The following is a 19,732-nucleotide window of genomic DNA, read 5'->3' as shown; positions in this document are numbered from 1 at the left end:
TTGGTTTTGGCTTTGTGCATTGTCTCTGTTTCTTCTGAGTTCTTTTTTCTCTCTCCTATTTATTTGTTTTTCCTCCTGCCTTTCATGGTGAAGAATTTCCTCAATATCTGGAGATTCTTGGCCATCTGTCTTTATTTTAAAGTGCTAAAGAACTCAGTGGAAAACTGTGTGCTGGAATATAGCTTACAGATTAATGAGCTTCATTGCAGAGTACTTCCTGGCCAGATGTTTTTTAAAAAGTAATTTAACATCTTTATTGAGATATAATTAACATACCATAAAATCTACCCACTTAAAGCACACCATTTTCAGTATACTCAGAATTGTGCAATTATCACCACAGTCTAAGCTTAAAACACTTCATCACTCCAAAAAAGAAACCTCATGTCCATTAGCAGTCATTTTTCATTCCTCACTCCCCTGCCCTATATCCCCAGCCTCTAGCAGCCGTTAATCTGCTGTCTTCATAGATTTGCCTATTCTGGACATTTCACATAAATGGATTGAACATTCTGCAGTCTTTTGTGACTGGCTTCTTTCACTTTTGCATAAAGTTTTCAAGGTTTATCCATACTGTAGCATGTATCAGTATTCCATTCTTTTTTTAAGACTGAATAATAGTGTATTAGGTGGATGTATCATCTTTTGTATATCCACTCATCAGTTGATGGACATCTGGGTCAGTATCATTTTGGGGCAATTATAAATAATGCTTATAAACATTCATGTACAAGTTTTTGTGGGGACATAATGTTTTCACTTCTCTTGGATATAATTAGGAGTAGAATTACCAGCTGAAATTGTAATGCTGTGCTGCTGCTAAGTTGCTTCAGTCGTGTCCGACTCTGTGCGACCTCATAGATGGCAGCCCACCATGCTCTCCCGTCCCTGGGATTCTCCAGGCAAGAACACTGGAGTGGGCTGCCATTGCCTTCTCCAATGCGTGAAAGTGAAGTCGCTCAGTCATGTCCGACTCTTAGCGACCCCATGGACTGCAGCCCACCAGGCTCCTCCATCCATGGGATTTTCCAGGTAAGAGTACTGGAGTGGGTTGCCATTGCCTTCTCCGGAAATTGTAATGGGGGGACATAAATGTTGGTTCTTTTTATCTGGTTGAGTTTCTCAAATTTGCTCTGTATAAATGTAAGCCTGGCTGCTAGCCTTTTAGAGCTGGGTAGGAGCTGAATCTTTCCAGAGTTCTGGGGGTAAGCTCTTTTCAAGCTCTGTAATTTGCGGCTCTCTTCTTTTGCTTATTATTTCCATCTGGAAGAGTACTCTCTCCATGTCTATTTCTCAGTTCAAATTATACTTGTTTTCTAAGGTATAACTCACTGCTACTGCCCTCTAAGGTCCTTCTCGATCCACTCAACAAGAAGTAATCTTACCTCCCTGCACCATTTCTTCCTGGATATTTACTTCTGTTGACTCCTTAAGGTTGGGCTGTGTCTTTACTTCTCTATATTCCCTGGTAGCACATGGCTTTCTACTCTGTACGTAACTCTCACAATCACCTATGTTACTGTGTGACAAGATATTTGGTTTTTAGAAATATTATTTGGCAACATTTTACTTCTCATGTCTATGCCCTACAGTTTCACAAAGGAAATTCTAAGTTTAAGAATCATTATAAATTGATCCCCAAGGCAACCTTGGCACCAAATTCTATCAGGGCCTTACAGGAGAGTTTACGACTTGCAGATCATTGGCTAAACAGACCTGCAGGGTCTTTTTGATCAATTGAGTCTGCATGTTAAAATAACCTTTTAGTCTTTTGCACAGAAAAACTTACTGATCACATATAATAAACCTTCTTTAGATGAAATGGACTCACTTACAACTGCTTTTCTGCCATCTTTAAGCAGTAACTCAGACCTCAAGAGAATAATTTTACATTTTTAAAATGTAATGAGTGCTAAATAAGGTTTGTAGTTATCAAAAACCTTTAAAATTTCAAAATATCATGATCACTACTTCATTATCCTTCTGATACCCCAGATAGAATATTTCCCCCTCTTGCAGGAGAGAGAGTGAACTGAACAGCATTATAATGAGAAATTTAATGAGAAAGAGATCCCTGTCTTCTTGAGTTCAGAGTTCTGGTCAAATTTGGACAGTTAAGCCCACAAAGACTGACATGTTGCACCAAATGAAAATTTAAAACTTCTATATAATCTAGAGACATGATTTTAAAACACAAGTAATTGACTGGAAGAAAAATTTAACAATATGAGTAACAGTGGCTTACAATCCCTTGTAATAATAAAGGACTACTCCAGATCATTAGATAAAGGACAAACAGCTCAACAGCAAATGGGCAAAGGGATCAATAAGCAAGTCACTGAAGAAGAAAACTTCTGAAAAGATGTTCAACTTACCAGGCATTAGGGAATAGAAATTAAAACAAACAAATGTCTGCTACCTGACTTTTCTGTGAGGGGCAATACAGCATAAAGTTAAGAATGTACACTCCAGAGCTAGAATTCTTGAATCTGAATCACAGTCGTGCCATTTTCTGATGTGCGACCTTGTGCAATTCACTCATTTCCCGGTTTCAGTTCTCTCCTCTTCAAAATAGCGTCATGAGTGTAACTAGGGTTGTTATAATGATTGAATGAGTTCATTCATGTGAAGTGCTTAGACCCGTGTATGACACATAGTACACACTGTGTGTGCAAGTGCTAAGTTGCCTCAGTTGCGTCAGACTCTTTGTGACCCTATGGATTGTCGCCCGCCAGTCTCCTCTGTCCCGGGATTCTCATGCAAGAATAGTGGAATGGGTTGCCAAGCCCTCCTCCAGGGGATCTTCACGCCCAGGGATAGAACCTGGGTCTGCTGCACTGAAGGCAGATTCTTTACCACTGAGCTAGCCAGGAAGCCCCGTACATACTGTACATGTGTTTACTATTTCTATTCATCCATCATACTGATAAAATATATGTTTGAAGGATAAAAGTAATTTTTATTATTGATGTATAGTTTCTGTACAATGTTATATCAATTTCCGTTGTACAACAAAGTGACTTGGTTATATATATATATATATATTTTTTTTTTTCTAATAGTGTTTTCCATTATGGTTTATCACAGCATATTGAATCCTATTCCCTCTCTATACAGTAGGACCTTGTTATTTATCCATGGATAAAATTGATCCTAACCTATGCGTGGGAATGGAAATTAGTACAGCTTTTCTGAAGAACAATATGATATTGTATATACTTCATACTAGTAGTTCTTCTTCAGAAATCTAACCCCATCAAGTAAGGAGAGAAAGGCACATAACAAAAATGATTATTACATCTCTATTTTATGCCCAAGAATGGAGAAACAAAATAGTCATGAGCAGGGAAGTGATGTACACATGTTACAAAAAACTGTTGTTGTTAAAAAGAATTATGTAGATTTATATGACTGACATATAAAGTTGTCCAAAATATTTATTCTATAAAGCGAAGTCACAAAGTAATACATATAATATGATCCCACTTATGTGAAAGGCTTCCCTGGTGGCTCAGTGGTAAAGAATCTGCCTGCAATGCAGGAGACTTTGGTTCGATCCCCAGGTCGGGAAGATCTCCTGGAGAAGGAAATGGCAACTCACTCCAGTAGTCTTGCCTGGGAAATCCCATGGACAGAGGAGCCTGTTGGGCTATAGTCCATGGGGTCGCAAGAGTCAGACACGACTCACTGACTAAACACCAACAACACCAGCTTTATGAAAACAAGCCAAATATACATATGTATGCATCTATGTATGGATTTTTTAAAAAAGGTTTGAAAATATACAAACTGTTAATGAGGTTATTTATATGGGAAGAAAAGGAAGGTGACTTAATGTATTGAAACTTTTTTCCTTTTATACAAAGACACAAGCAATTTACAATACAATTTAGAAACTGCAAAAAGGGGTTGCTTACTTAGGTTTGCCTAGAGTTTCTGCAGACTTGCCATAAGAATAGGAATGTTTTTCTACTTAGATTTAGACACTACATACCATTTTGGAAGAAATGGCCTGATTTCAGCAACTGATGCATACGGCACAAGACCAAGGGTCTTTGGAAAAATCTCTTAATGATACTAGTAAGGTTACCAATTTGAAGAACTCAGTTGATTAAGACCTTGTACCTTAGGTCTATTTATCTGTGTTTTCAGATGATCTGATGGCAAGAAGGTCTTTTTTTTTTTTGTTTGAACTGTGATATATTCAAACTTCTAGTGAGTATATCCCTATATAAGAATAATAAAGTTTCTGAAAAATTTCTGTTTAGAAAAGCTCTATAAATGGATTTGGAAGACAAAAAGGATTATCTAATATTTGAGATTTATTAGCACTTTTTTTATTATGCTGTATTATTTAGTATGCTGTATTTGAGTCAGAAAGATACTACTGTTGACTGAAGTAGAATAGCATGGAAGTCACATATAAGGAATTTAAATCATTGGAAAGGCTGAAAATGCACTGCCTATATAATAGCAATAGCAGACTCCAGGAGAATATAATCTCTTGGTAATTCAATCCAAGAATTCCTCTAGGCTACCTAAAGCAAAACAGAATAGGACAGAGTACTTGGTTTGAAATTGAGAAAGTGATATTTAGTGCAAGTTTATACAATAAAGTATACCTACAAAAAATATCTCCTTGTCTCTCAAGTTTATACGTGATGCTACAGAGTTTAAGGAACTGGTGATTGAATTAGGAATGTTTGAGTTGCTATACCATTTCCTTGTCCTTAAAAACCAATATTCTGAAAAATCTTGTCATTTCTATTTTATTGAGACTTATTTATAAAATGATTTGAATTCTTACAATGATGAAAGTTGTAGAATAATAGGAATCTAAGGGAAAATATGAGAATAAAATATTTTTTAAAATGATTACCCTTAAACAAAGAGGTATAAACGAGATATCTAACAACACAATTGCACTGCAATTGAACACACTTGCAAACTTCACAGAACATCTCTAAAGTGGTTCAAGGATAAGAAGAGCTGATAAAGCTGTAGCGGCTCATCAATTCAGTATAGGGGAAAAGGTACTTTATTTATAAAATGAGAGTAACTTTCTGCCTGGCAAGTCTATAATCTGCAATTATGAGATTACAAGCTACATGTCTACTTATGATGCAGGTAGCTGGAAATAATGGACTTATTACTGAAAAGAAAAAGAAACACCCAAGTATAAATAGGAGGATCATTATGAAAGGCAGACAGAAGTTTAAATCCAAGCTCTACTAATTAGCTGTGTGACTATGGGCATGCTTCTCAATCTCTTTTGCCTTAGTTCCTCATTTGTAAAATAGTATCTAGGGTTGCATTACATGAGAGACTACATTAAAAATACTTGGCACAGAGTAAGCACTCAATAAATACTCGTGATGGTGGTGATGTGTCAAGACACAAGAGTACCATTTCCTAAATTTTGAGCATTGTGGAGACATGAATTATTACAAATGTGTCCTAGCATACATTCAATCATTTTAGAAGGCTGTTATCCTTAGAGAGCTATGCATGTGAGGTTTGCTCAAGCTGGTAGTACTAATTATTGAAATCCAGGCTTCCTTTTGTAAAAAAGAATTTCTTTCTTTTTTTTTTTTACTTATTTATTTGGCAGTGCTGGGTCTTAGTTGTGGCATAAAGGAGCTTTGATCTTCATTGCGGCATGTGGAATCTTTAGTTGCAGTATGTGGGATCTAGTTCCCTGACCAGGGACTGAACTTGGGCCCCCTGTATTGGGAACAGAGTCTTAGCCACTGGACCACTAGAGAAATCTCAAGGCTTCCTTTTCATACAGGCCTTCTAGATGTGACTGTAAATTAATAAGGCCAAGTTCATATAGCATACACAAAGAACAAGACAGCAGAGAAGACCAGGGACTCAGAGCAAAGTTGCCCAAGTTTAACCATTTTTTTCTATTTACTAAGCGGTATAACCTTGGAACCTCTCTTTCTCAGACTTGTCACCTGTAAAATCGTGATAATATTAGTATTTCTCTTACAGGGTTATTCTAAAGATTAAACAAGATAAAGTATATAAAGCATTTAGTATAGTGCTCAGAAAATGTTAGCTATAGCCATCAGCATCCCTTAAAACCATTCTACCGAAGAAAGATACACCTTGGACCACGAGAACACAATTCGACAGAAATAGCACAACTGACTCTTAAATTAGTTCTTAGGTATCTGCACACTCTCCAGTATTGTAAGATTTTTAAACTGGTTTGGTATGTAAGCTAATATTTTGTACCGTGCCTCAATATGAGCAAGACAAAAAAGTAAATTTTTTTATCAGTTCTCTAGGCTTATCACTGACGCACAGTTAGAGAAGACCAAAATATCTTACCAAAATGCACTGTAAAATTGCTTTCTGTGTTTTAAGCAAGTGAATGCCTACCTGTCATCGGTATTGCGAAGAGAGGGAAGCCGAAAGCTCGTGTTTCGGTCAAGCTTTGATTGGCTTTTGGTCCTCTTGATGGAGCCTTTTAGGCGCTTGCTGAAGAACCCCTAGAATGAAAAGGCAGAAGGTGATAGGAAAAAGAACAAAAGGGGAACCTTGCTATTTCCTAACTCATCTGCACTGACTTTATAAAAGCTACTCAGATTCTTATAATCAAGACCAGAAACAGAATCTAGCTTTTAATTTTTTAATTTGTAAAACACAGTTGCTGGAAACCACTTGGTAATGTGCTAAAAATTTTTTTCTTCCAAGATAACTGGGAGAATTAGACTTTTTGATGGCACTTAAGTTCTTATTTCTTAAACTGTCTCTATACTAGCTATGGTAAAGAAACTTCTAACTTTTAAGGTCATATGTTGGTGGTCTCAACAGTGGCATAATTTGATCTGTGTCACCTTGGATATGGTATTTATGATGTTAACTTTCAAATATAGTTTAACTATTTTAAAATGAAATTGGTATGTATCATTTATGAAACCAGTGAAGCACCTAGACTTCCGAAGAACAAAGTGCCTTATAGTTTTTAGCCCCTGCTTACTTTGTGCCACTTCTACCAAACCATCCAGAGTGCCTTGAACATCATCCAGTCTTAGCACCTGACATTCAAAAAAGCTTGCTGAATAAAAAAGTAAAGACAAGAATGAACATCAATGAGCATTTCTTTTAAGAAACAGTTCTACTGTTGGGAGATGAAAGGACATCTTACAGAGGTATCTCAAAATGTTTTGACAAAAGATTGTAATTCAAAGAAAAGTATTTTGATGCATGGAAATACAATAGTATTTCCAAAAGGAAAAAAAAATACTAGGCCAATAACAGCACATCAAATCTGTTATATTCTTTTAGTTACCATTAAACTCCACTGTTTTGGAGTAAAGACTATATTAATCACGATAAGCTAGGTTATACTTATCTAATAACTTTACAATAATATGATCTCACACAAAATATCACATACACAAAAAATAATAATCTCATACAAAACATACTACATATCTCTGAGCAGGTCAAATGTGATGGGGACCTGGGTCTATGCTATCCTCACGCAGGGTCTTGTGCTAAGGGTGGCTCCATCTCTGTGCTTCTATAGTTGCTGCAGCAGGATAAAGGAAGTGTGGGAAATTTTGTACTTGCTCTGAAAGCTTTACGTCACTAATGGTCTCATTTTATTAGACAAAAAAGTCACATGACCACACCTAACTTCAACAGGGAAAGAATGTACAATCCAGAAAGATAAGTGGAGATATCCAGTGAATAGCAGAGTGGACTACCACTGCTTTTCCATGCCAAGTACGGTTTGCAAACACATAAGCACTCTGAGAGAATGATGGAAATTACTTATTTGAATCAGAATTGGAAATATTTAGCTAACTGAAGAAAAATGCTTATGTTATTTCTTGTTCTTGTAGTCCAAAGAATAAGGATAAAAACTAGAAAATATCACACAAACAAAATTCCCTAAACTGTTTTTTATTTCCCAGGTTTTTTATTATAGGTGTTATTGAGATGGATTGGAGGGAAAAAAAACAAGGCTATTTTAAAAGTACTATATTTCTTAGAGACAGGCATTTGCCTGGTTTCCTGTATAATCTTAGCATCATTAGGGAAAGTCACTGTTATTTGTTCTCCAAGGCAGAGGTTTTATTTACTACCTGCTATGATTCAGTCAAGACGAGTCATCACATTTTCTTAAGAATGCAATCAGCAAGCAAGACTGAAATTTGTAGAATTCTATTAGGATCATTTATTGCTGGTTCAAAAACCACGAGCCTAAGTTGAGATTCAGCCCAAGGACCCAACTAAATACCATATGTAAATACATTTCTAACAAAACTATAGTTAAGTATAAGTAGTTAACTGAGAATGTACTGGTAGATATTCACTCATATAGTACTTTATCTTTCTGTGGCACTTTTATCTTATACTTCATATTTTAATCCATTTATTAAATATTTATTTTATATGTATATGGTATAAAGCATCGTAACAACTATTGTAAGGGTATCAAAGATTAAATAAAATCCTTGCCCTCAAAAGGCCTGTAGTTTAATACAGGACTAGAAATTAATATAAATATATATAATACAACATGTATTAGGAAGGTACATGTTATTAATGCCTGACATATTTAATCACAAAATAAAACTATCTATTTCTTTGAATCTAGGACACCTGTGATTGTCACACCATTATTTTATGCATACTAAGAAAAAACGCTGCCAATTAAGCTATAACAAAATGACTTATCACTAAGACTCTTTATTTTGCATTAAAGAAGTTTTTTTTTAATGACTTAGGTTGGCAGGTTTTGTCATATATTACATAGTGTACACAAAGAAAGAACATACACAAAACTGGTTAAGGTATTTAATGCTTCTTCATTCTTCTGAACTATTTTTTTGACTCAGAGTAGTTGTTTTTCATGTTTTTCCACAAAATACCATGATATATTCTCTCTTTTAAGAACACTGATGATGAATGGCATGTTTTAAAAGATAAACTATGATGTTAAACTGTGGAGATGTTAAAACATAAACTATGGAGATGTTAAAATGTGAAAAAATTTACATCTCAGAATTGATAAAACATGGTATTATTTTAGAGAGGTACATAGGAAATTATTTCAGGAGTTTAGAGAAAGAAGAGGTTGCAACATCTATTGAAATTAAGGGAAATTAAACGGAAGAAGTGGTATATGCTAGGTCACAGAGAGAAGACATGATTCGGGTTTGGAGGAATTGAGCAGCAAGGGTACTATATGGACCACAGCATGAGAAGGGTATACATTAAGGAGATTTAGTGTGGTTGGTAAATTATTAGTTGTAACAACAAATAAGATTGGAAAATGGAAAGTTGATTTGTCCAGCTATTGGATTTGGGTGGACTCTGGGAGCTGGTGATGGACACGGAGGCCTGGCGTGCTGCGGTTCATGGGGTCGCAAAGAGGTCGGACATGACTAAGCGACTGAACTGAACTGAACTGAATGTATAATTGGCAGAGACAGGATACCCCACGTCCAAGGTAAGAGAAACTCAAGTAAGATGGTAGGTGCTAAGAGAGGGCATCAGAGGCCAGACAGACTGAAACCACAATCAAAGAAAACTAGCCAATCTGATCACATGATCCACAGCCTTGTCTAACTCAATGAAACTAGGCCATGCCGTGTGGGGTCACCCAAGATGGATGGGTCATGGTGGAGAGGTCTGACAGAATGTGGTTCACTGGAGAAGGGAATGGCAAACCATTCAATATTCTTGCCTTGAAAACCCCATGAACAGTATGAAAAGGCAAAAAGATAGGACACTGAAAGAGGAACTCCCAAGGTTGGTAGGTGCCCAATATGCTACTGGAGATCAGTGGAGAAATAACGTAAGAAAAAATGAAGGGATGGAGACAAAGCAAAAATAACACCCAGTTGTGTATGTGACTGGTGATAGAAGCAACGTCCGATGCTGTAAAGAGCAATATTGCATAGGAACCTGGAATGTTAGGTCCATGAATCAAGGCAAATTGGAAGTGGTCAAGCAGGAGATGGTAAGAGTGAACATCGATATTCTAGGAATCAGCGAACTAAAATGGACTGGAATCAGTGAATTTAACTATGAAGACCATTATATCTACTACTGTGGGCAGGAATCCCTTAGAAGAAATGGAGTAGCCATCATAGTCAACAAAAGAGTCTGAAATGCAGTACTTGGATGCAATCTCAAAAACAACAGAATGATCTCTGTTCATTTCCAAGGCAAACCATTCAATATCATGGTAATCCAAGTCTATGCCCCGACCAGTAACGCTGAAGAAGCTGAAGTTGAATGGTTCTATGAAGACTTACAAGACCTTTTAGAACTAACACCCAAAAAAGATGTCCTTTTCATTACAGGAACTGGAATGCAAAAGTAGGAAGTCAAGAAACACCTGGAGTAACAGGCAAATTTGGCCTTGGAGTACAGAATGAAGCAGGGCAAAGGCTAATAGAGTTTTGCCAAGAGAACAGACTGGTCATAGCAAACACCCTCTTCCAACAACACAAGAGAAGACTCTACACATGGACATCACCAGATGGCCAACACCAAAATCAGACTGATTATATTCTTTGTAGACAAAGATGGAGAAGCTCTATTCAGTCAGCAAAAACAAGATTAGGAGCAGACTGTGGCTCAGATTATGAACTCCTTATTGCCAAATTCAGATTTAAATTGAAGAAAGTAGGGAAAACCACTAGACCATTCGGGTATTACCTAAATCAAATCCCTACGATTATATAGTGGAAGTGAGAAATAGATTTAAGGGACTAGATCTGATTGAGTGCCTGATGAACTATGGATGGAGGTTCATGACACTGTATAGGAGACAGGGATCAAGGCCATCCTCAAGAAAAAGAAATGCAAAAAAGCAAAATGGCTGTCTGAGAAGGCCTTATAAACAGCTGTGAAAAGAAGAGAAGTGAAAGGCAAAGGAGAAAAGGAAAGATATACCCATTTGAATGCAGAATACCAAAGAATAGCAAGGAGAGATAAGAAAGCCTTCCTCAGTGATCAGTGCAAAGAAATAGAGGGGAAAAACAGAATGGGAAAGACTAGAGACCTCTTTAAGAAAATGAGAGATACCAAGGGAACATTTCATGGAAAGATGGGCTCGATAAAGGACAGAAATGGTATGGACCTAAAAGAAGCAGAAGATATTAAGCAGAGGTGGCAAGAATACACAGAAGAACTGTTCAAAAAAGTTCTTTATGACCCAGATAATCACACTGTGTGATCACTCACAATCACTCACCTAAAGCCAGACATCCTGGAATGTGAAGTGAAGTGGGCCTTAGGAAGCATTGCTACAAACAAATCTAGCAGAGGTGATGGAATTCCAGTGGAGCTGTTTCAAATCCTAAAAGATGATGCTGTGAAAGTGCTGCACTCAATACGCCAGCAAATTTGGAAAACTCAGCAGTGGCCACAGGACTGGAAAAGGCCAGTTTTCATTCCAATCCCTAAGAAAGGAAACGCCAAAGAATGCTCAAACTACCACACAATTGCACTCATCTCACACACGAGGAAAGTAATGCTCAAAATTCTCCAAGCCAGGCTTCAGCAATATGTGAACCCTGAACTTCCAGATGTGCAAGCTGGTTTTAGAAAAGGCAGGGGAACCAGAGATCAAATTGCCAACTTCTGCTGGATCATCGAAAAGCAAGAGAGTTCCAGAAAAACATCTGCTTCCGCTTTATTGACTATGCCAAAGCCTTTGACTGTGTGGATCACAATAAACTGTGGAAAATTCTGAAAGAGATGGGAATACCAGACCACCTGACCTGCCTCTTGAGAAATCTGTATGCAGGCCAGGAAGCAATAGCTAGAACTGGACATGGAACAACAGACTGGTTCCAAATAGGAAAAGGAGTACGTCAAGGCTGTATATTGTTACCCTGCTTAATTAACTTCTATGCAGAGTACATCATGAGAAATTCTGGGCTGGAGGAAGCACAAGCCGAAATCAAGATTGCTGGGAGAAATATCAATAACCTCATATATGCATATGACACCACCTTATGGCAGAAAGTGAAGAAGAATTAAAGAGCCTCTTAATGAATGTGAAAGAGGAGAGTGAAAAAATTGGCTTAAAGCTCACATTCAGAAAACTACAATCATGGCATCTGGTCCCATCACTTCATGACAAATAGATGGAGAAACAGTGGAAACAATAGCTGACTTTATTTTTGGGGGGTCCAAAATCACTGCAGATGGTAATTGCAGCCATGAAATTAAAAGATGCTTACTCCTTGGAAGGAAAGTTATGACCAACCTATATAGACTTCCCTGGTGGCTCAGATGGTAAAGCGTCTGCCTACAGTGTGGGAGATCTGGGTTCGATCCCTGGGTCAGGAAGATCCTCTGGAGAAGGAAATGGCAACCCACTCCAGTACTCTTGCCTGGAAAATCCCATAGACGGAGGAGTGTAGTAGGCTACAGTCCGTGGGGTTGCAAAGAGTTGGACATGACTGAGCGACTTCACTTCACTTCACTTCAGACAGCATATTAAAAAGAAGAGACATTACTGTGTCAACAAAGGTCCATCTAGTCAAGGCTATGGTTTTTCCACTGGTCATGTATAGATGTGAGAGTTGGACTATAAAGAAAGCTGAGCACTGAATTATTGATGCTTTTGAACTGTGGTATTAGAGAAGACTCTTGAGAGTCCCCTGGACCGCAAGGAGATCCAACCAGTCCATCCTAAAGGAAATCAGGCCTGGGTGTTCATTGGAAGGACTGATGTTGAAGCTGAAAGTCCAATACTTTGGCCACCTGATGCGAAGAGCTAACTCATTTGAAAAGACCCTGATGTTGGGGAAGACTGAAGGCAGCAGAAGGGAACGACAGAGGATGAGATGGTTGGATGGCATCACCAACTCAATGGCCATGAGTTTGGGTATACTCCGGGAGCTGGTGATAGACAGGGAGGCCTGGCATGCTACATGCCATGGGGTCACAAAGAGTCAGCACAACTGAGTGACTGAAGTGAAGTGAACTAATAATGCTGTATCTATCTTAACATCCACCAGAGATTAATAAGTGCTCAATAAATAAATCTCACAACTATATACATAAAATTATAGTTGTTTACAGAATACAGATAAGGGAAATTATAAGATGGCCCAGAGTGGTTGGTGAGGTAGTAGAAGCTACTACAAAATTCTCTTTTCATTTCCTTGATATAACTGAATTATGGTTTTCATCTGAGAAGACTATTTGGCTCAAAGCTTGGCTCCTTCTATACCTTTGCCTGGACCAACCAGGTTGCACTGAGCCTTCCAGCAACATTATTCCTTCTCTGAAGCCTCAGAGTGTATGCTATGTCCTCTTGCCCACCAGCCCCTCTGAGCAATTCCTTATATACAGGTCAGTAGGCTCTGTACTGTGAACAGCCCTGGCTACAGCTGAGTGGATGGGAATAACTGACCTAAAGGTAGCTAAGAGAATGGTCCTGGTAAGAGTTCTACCTCTCAGATGTGGTATCATCTTGTAGATCCTAGCTGCTCTAGCCTGATCCCTGGCCATTTCCTGCTTCGTGCTTTAGACACCAGCAACTCTGAAAGCCTCGAATTCGTCATGTATCTCTGCTACTGCTCATATTCCCTCCCTTTTCCCTGTTTAAGTCGTCCTTTCAGACTCCGCTGAGCCATGATCTCCTCTAAGGTGTCTATTTTGGCAATCCCTGACCCTGTTGTAGATTAATTGTGCTTCCAAGAATCTATAAATATAGCCAGTGTTACATTTAGCACGCTGCATACCCATTGATGTGTTAACAGTCTTCCCTATTAAATTCTGAACTTATCAGGACAGGAACTAAACAATTTTTGCATTCCTGGGCAAGGTTGGTATCTGGCATCTAGTAGGGGCCCAATGTATGTTTGTAGAACTGAAATTAAATAGCCAGTGAAATGAATAAAACCCATCATGCTGCTTCTGGTACAAATGCCACCATGGAGAGAACAGGGAACCCTGAGTCAGGAAGTATGGCTTCAAATCCTGGCTCAAATTTCTCCTAGTTGAATGATACTGGACAAATAATAACTCTGAGGTTTCAGATTTCTTAGAGGTAAAATAAGGATTAAAATTTCTCTTCCTGAGGCCATCCCAAAGAATAAGATAACTGAATGCAAAGGTACTTTTAAAGTCATGGAAACTGGGCACCTATAAGTATTAACTAAGACAAATCTAGGATGAGACACAACTGAACAGGTTGGTGAAATCATGATTTTTTTCCTTCTAGAAACTACTGCAATGAAGAAAGGAAAGCAAACTAGAAATAATTCCCACAGTATCAGGGATTCGGGGCTATTTTGCTCAGTGATATATGCCAGTGCCTGTAAGTGATACTTGGTATATCATAAGTGTTCAGTGAACATTTGTTGGCTGAAAGAATTTATTGAAGGCCTCCTGGGTTATCAACTACTGGCCAGGTGCTTTCCAATATGTGGTAACATTTAATTCATGGAACAACTCCACAAAGTAGGTATTCAATAACTTGATTTAGGTAATAAGAGTTAATAGGTGAGAAGTCAGAATTTAAACCCAGTCTAATGCTAGTACTGAAAAAGCTTCATTTATTCATATATTTATTTGTTAGATACTTGAGGTACTTGAGATATATCAATGAACAAAACAAACAAAACTCTTTTGCTTCATTAATCTTACATACCAGTGGAAGGAAACAGACAATAAACAAAGAACAAAGTAAATTAGCAAAAGAAAAGCACTGTTAAAAACAGAGCAGTGTAAAGAGGACTGGGAACACAAAATGGTCATTGCAGACCTTATGAAGATTATATTGAATAAAGATTTGAAGGAGGTGAGTCAGCCTTGATACTTCCAGCACATGCTGGAAGGGAAAAGCATTCCAGGCAATGCGACTAGGCTCGGCAAAGGCTTTAAGGCAAAAGCATGCCTGGTATGATCAAAAAAGAGTCAAGTCACTGAGGCTGGAATGGAGAAAGCAGTAAGAAGAGTTGTGGGGAATGAGCGGTAGCATGCTGGTGCTGGTCTGGGGAGTGGGGTAGGCGGTATGCTGTGTAGATCCTGGAAGCCACTGTAAGGACCTCACCTTGTGCTCTGACTTCTAAGGAAATCTACAATGAGAGACAAGACCATTCTGCTGCTGCTGCTGCTGCTGCTGCTAAGTCGCTTCAGTGGTGTCCAACTCTGTGCAACCCCATAGACGGCAGCCTACCAGGCTCCCGGTCCCTGGCATTCCCCAGGCAAGAACACTGGAGTGTGTTGCCATTTCCTTCTCCAATGCATGAAAGTGAAAAGTGAAGGTGAAGTCGCTCAGTCATGTCCGACTCTTCGCAACCCCATGGACTGCAGCCCACCAGGCTCCTCCGTCCGTGGGATTTCCCAGGCAAGAGTACTGGAGTGGGGTGCCATCGCCTTCTCCCAAGACCATTCTAGGCAGTCATAAATAAGTATTTGCTTTTCTGAGAAAAATACTTTCAGCTATGAAACTTTAATGTGATTCTGAGCAGTAATGTGCAATATATGAGCAGTTCATTTTCTTCATGAACAGTTGACCACTGTCTATCAATAGCTGAGCTTTGGAGAAGTTTTCTGGCTTTTCCCAAGTCACACAGCTGCCAAGTGGCAGAGTGAAACTTCAAGTTCAGGTGGTCTGACTCTGGAACTCTTGCTTTTTAATCATAATATTGTACTAATTCTCCACATTCTAATTTCTCTTCAAATACTCTAAGCACTATATAATGCATTTTCCCCAAGTATGCTGCTGCTGGAAGTTGCTTCAGTCGTGTCCGACTCTGTGTGACCCCATAGATGGAAGCCCACCAGGCTCCCCCGTCCCTGGGATTCTCCAGGCAAGAACACTGGAGTGGGTTGCCATTTCCTTCTCCAATGCATGAAAGTTAAAAGTGAAAGGGAAGTCGCTCAGTCATGTCCGACTCTTTGCAACCCCACGGACTGCAGCCGACCCGGCTCCTCTGTCCATGGGATTTTCCAGGCAAGAGTACTGGAGTGGGGTGCCATTGCCTCCTCCGTCCCCATGCATACTATACTTAATTTCTACATGTATCTTATTATAGAATTACACATCACAAAGAGACAGAAATGCAATATGATAATTCAAAAATATGAGAGGAAAAAAGAAAACAAATTAAAAACCTCCATTCATGTTGACATTTGACTTAGAAAAATTTGCTCCGAAGGCTCCTATCTATAAAATTAAACTAGAGTAAAATTGAAATCCTACTGAAATTACTTTTATATGTAACTGATTCTGTGGTCACTGAGGAAAAAAATCCAAATATAAAATTTTAAAGAAGATGTATACCAGTTAGGAAAATCTCTCTCTCTCTTTCACATAAAGTTATGATATCTATGTCTTATGTTAATTTGAAGAATAAATGATACTCCTATAAATGTATCCTAAAAATCCCATAGCATAAATGCAAACAAATGAGAAGACTACAAATAAACTTGATTTTGTCCTTCTAAATGACCCAAACCTAGTCTGAAAGAACACCAATAAAACCCTTCAAACAAATTCTACGCCATCCAAGTTTCCTTTGAAATGCTCTTGCTACCATTTACAGTTCTTAAAAATAGTAAAAAGCTTGCTGCTTTAAACAACACTGTCATGGCAATTGATACAACTAAAATGACTTAGATTAAGAAGTTGATACTCACTCTTTTTTGGTCAAAATAAGGCTTAAAATTAGCAACAGCCAGTGAAAGAGAAAAAGTCAAATGGCATCCTTCTCTGGAGCTTGGTGAATGTTAAGAGGGCGATAAAAGTTGTTCACCACCTACAGACTGGAGTAACCCCCAAAAGACCGAACTTGGCTACCAGGGCATGATCGGTAACGGAAATAAAACTGCTGCTATGCAACCGCTCTCAGAAGCCTCAGTGGTGGTGATCAGAGACACTGACTGGCGGGCGTCCTAGCGCTGCTGCTGTTCCCTTAAGACGTGGAGAAGCAGCAGAGAGACATGTCATCACCTTTCACACACACACACAGACACACAGAGTGGTGTGCAACAGAACCCTGCTTTAATCCTGTTTGAGACTTTTCCACATCGGTGGCCACACAAGGGATTAAACGATTCTAGGTGATTAAGTAATTTTACAATGTTCCTTAAAATGTTCTAAGACTCATACCAAGAAAATGTCACCTTGTCAACTAGAAAGAACCCAGGTGAGAACTGTTTTTATTCTTGCTTTTTAAGTTTCAGTTTAATTAGTACGTTAGTCTCTGTGTTTTGTATATTTTAGCTCTTCATATTACTATGGTTCATAATTATCTAAGAAGGGCTATGTCATACAAAACTGACTCTCTTCCTTGTTCTCTTAATGTGACTTAGGAACTTGTAGATGTTTGATAAATGTTAACTAAAATCTAATTGTAGAAAGCTAACAAGGAAAAAGGAAAAGGAAGGGTAACTGAAAATGTCGAACTTCACTTTTCAGTTATAATATGTTACTTAGTTTATCTTCCAGTTGTTGGAAGTCTAAACGGAAAGGGAAACTCCAGGTAACAAGGATCATAACAAAACAATAAACAGTTACAAAGTGCTTTATAGCTAATAAGCAGTTTCAGTGTGAGTAATTTCTCCTCTAGTGGGGCTTTTTGATTTAGGGTTATTTGTTTTGTTTTTGTTTGTCTACAAATTTGAGCATCACAGAGGAAAAGAAAAGGTTCTATCATAAATTACAATTGTTTTTTCTAGCACAGAGCTGATGAATCAGAAACTCTGGTGTGAAGCAGCAATCTGCATTTTTGACACGCATCCAATGATTCTCTTTTGTCAAAGGAAGTGAAACTTTTATTATGAAACTCGTAAACATACAAAAGCACCGAAGTCAACAGAGTGAACATATATGCACTAATTATATCTAAACTATGTAACCTGCCTCTTGAGAAATCTGTATGCAGGCCAGGAAGCAACAGTTAGAACTGGACATGAACAACAGACTGGTTCCAAATAGGAAAAGGAGTATGTCAAGGCTGTATATTGTCACCCTGCTTATTTAACTTCTATGCAGAGTGCATCATGAGAAATGCTGAACTGGAAGAAACACAAGCTGGAATCAAGATTGCAGGGAGAAATATCAATCACCTCAGATATGCAGATGACATCACCCTTATGGCAGAAAGTGAAGAGGAACTAAAAAGCCTCTTGATGAAAGTAAAAGAGGAGAGTGAAAAAGTTGGCTTAAAGCTCAACATTCAGAAAACGAAGATCATGGCATCTGGTCCCATCACTCCATGGGAAATAGATGGGGAAACAGTGGAAACAGTGTCAGACTTTATTTTTTTGGGCTCCCAAATCACTGCAGATGGTGACTGCAGCCATGAAATTAAAAGACGCTTACTCCTTGGAGGAAAAGTTATGACCAACCTAGATAGCATATTCAAAAGCAGAGACATTACTTTGCCGACAGAAATGGTATGGACCTAACAGAAGCAGAAGATATTAAGAAGAGGTGGCAAGAATACACGGAAGAACTGTACAAAAAAGATCTTCACGACCCAGATAATCATGATGATGTGATCACTAATCTAGAGCCAGACATCTTGGAATGTGAAGTCAAGTGGGCCTTAGAAAGCATCACTATGAACAAAGCTAGTGGAGGTGATGGAATTCCAGTTGAGCTGTTTCAAATCCTGAAAGATGATGCTGTGAAAAGTGCTGCACTCAATATGCCAACAAATTTGGAAAACTCAGCAGCGGCCACAGGACTGGAAAAGGTCAGTTTTCATTCCAATTCCAAAGAAAGGCAATGCCAAAGAATGCTCAAACTACTGCACAACTGCACTCATCTCACATGCTAGTAAAGTAATGCTCAAAATTTTCCAAGCCAGATTTCAGCAATATGTGAACCGTGAACTCCCTGATGTTCAAGCTGGTTTTAGAAAAGGCAGAGGAACCAGAGATCAAATTGCCAACATCTGCTGGATCACGGAAAAAGCAAGAGAGTTCCAGAAAAACATCTTTTTCTGCTTTATTGACTATGCCAAAGCCTTTAACTGTGTGGATCACAATAAACTGTGAAAATTCTGAAAGAGATGGGAATACCAGATCACCTGACCTGCCTCTTGAGAAATCTGTATGCAGGTCAGGAAGCAACAATTAGAACTGGACATTGAACAACAGACTGGTTCCAAATAGGAAAAGGAGTACATCAAGGCTGTATATTGCCACCCTGCTTATTTAACTTCTATGCAGAGTACATCATGAGAAACGCTGGACTGGAAGAAATACAAGATGGAATCAAGATTGCTGGGAGAAATATCAATAACCTCAGATATGCAGATGACACCACCCTAATGGCAGACAGTGAAGAGGAGCTAAAATGCCTCTTGATGAAAGTGAAAGAGGAGAGTGAAAAAGTTGGCTTAAAGTTCAACATTCAGAAAACGAAGATCATGGCGTCTGGTCCCATCACTTCGTGGGAAATAGATGGAGAAACAGTGGAAACAGTGTCAGACTTTATTTTTTTTGGGCTCCAAAATCACTGCAGATGGTGACTGCAGCCATGAAATTAAAAGACGCTTACTCCTTGGAAGAAAAGTTATGACCAACCTAAATAGTATATTCAAAAGCAGAGACATTACTTTGCCGACTAAGGTCCATCTAGTCAAGGCTATTGTTTTTCCTGTGGTCATGTATGGATGTGAGAGTTGGACTGTGAAGAAGGCTGAGCACCAAAGAATTGATGCTTTTGAACTGTGGTGTTGGAGAAGACTCTTGAGGGTCCCTTGGACTGCAAGGAGAT

At 38.5% G+C, this 19,732-nt stretch overlaps 1 protein-coding gene across 10 annotated transcripts in view; it reads right to left on the bottom strand.

The window, feature by feature from the left end:
- The window catches only part of RASAL2 (RAS protein activator like 2), a 394,454-nt gene that overhangs the window by 60,865 nt on the left and 313,857 nt on the right, over positions 1–19,732 (bottom strand). For all 10 annotated transcript variants that reach the window (XM_069546154.1, XM_069546155.1, XM_069546149.1 and 7 more), the window contains one exon: positions 6,391–6,500. In XM_069546154.1, coding sequence (XP_069402255.1) covers positions 6,391–6,500 — 110 coding nt within the window. The remainder of the gene's footprint in view (positions 1–6,390; positions 6,501–19,732) is intronic.

This window comes from Ovis canadensis, chromosome 12 (genome assembly GCF_042477335.2).
Source record: "Ovis canadensis isolate MfBH-ARS-UI-01 breed Bighorn chromosome 12, ARS-UI_OviCan_v2, whole genome shotgun sequence".
Taxonomy (NCBI): Eukaryota; Metazoa; Chordata; class Mammalia; order Artiodactyla; family Bovidae; genus Ovis; species Ovis canadensis.
The sequence above is the reverse complement of the archived record's forward strand: the minus strand, read 5'-3'. Positions and strand labels throughout refer to the sequence as shown.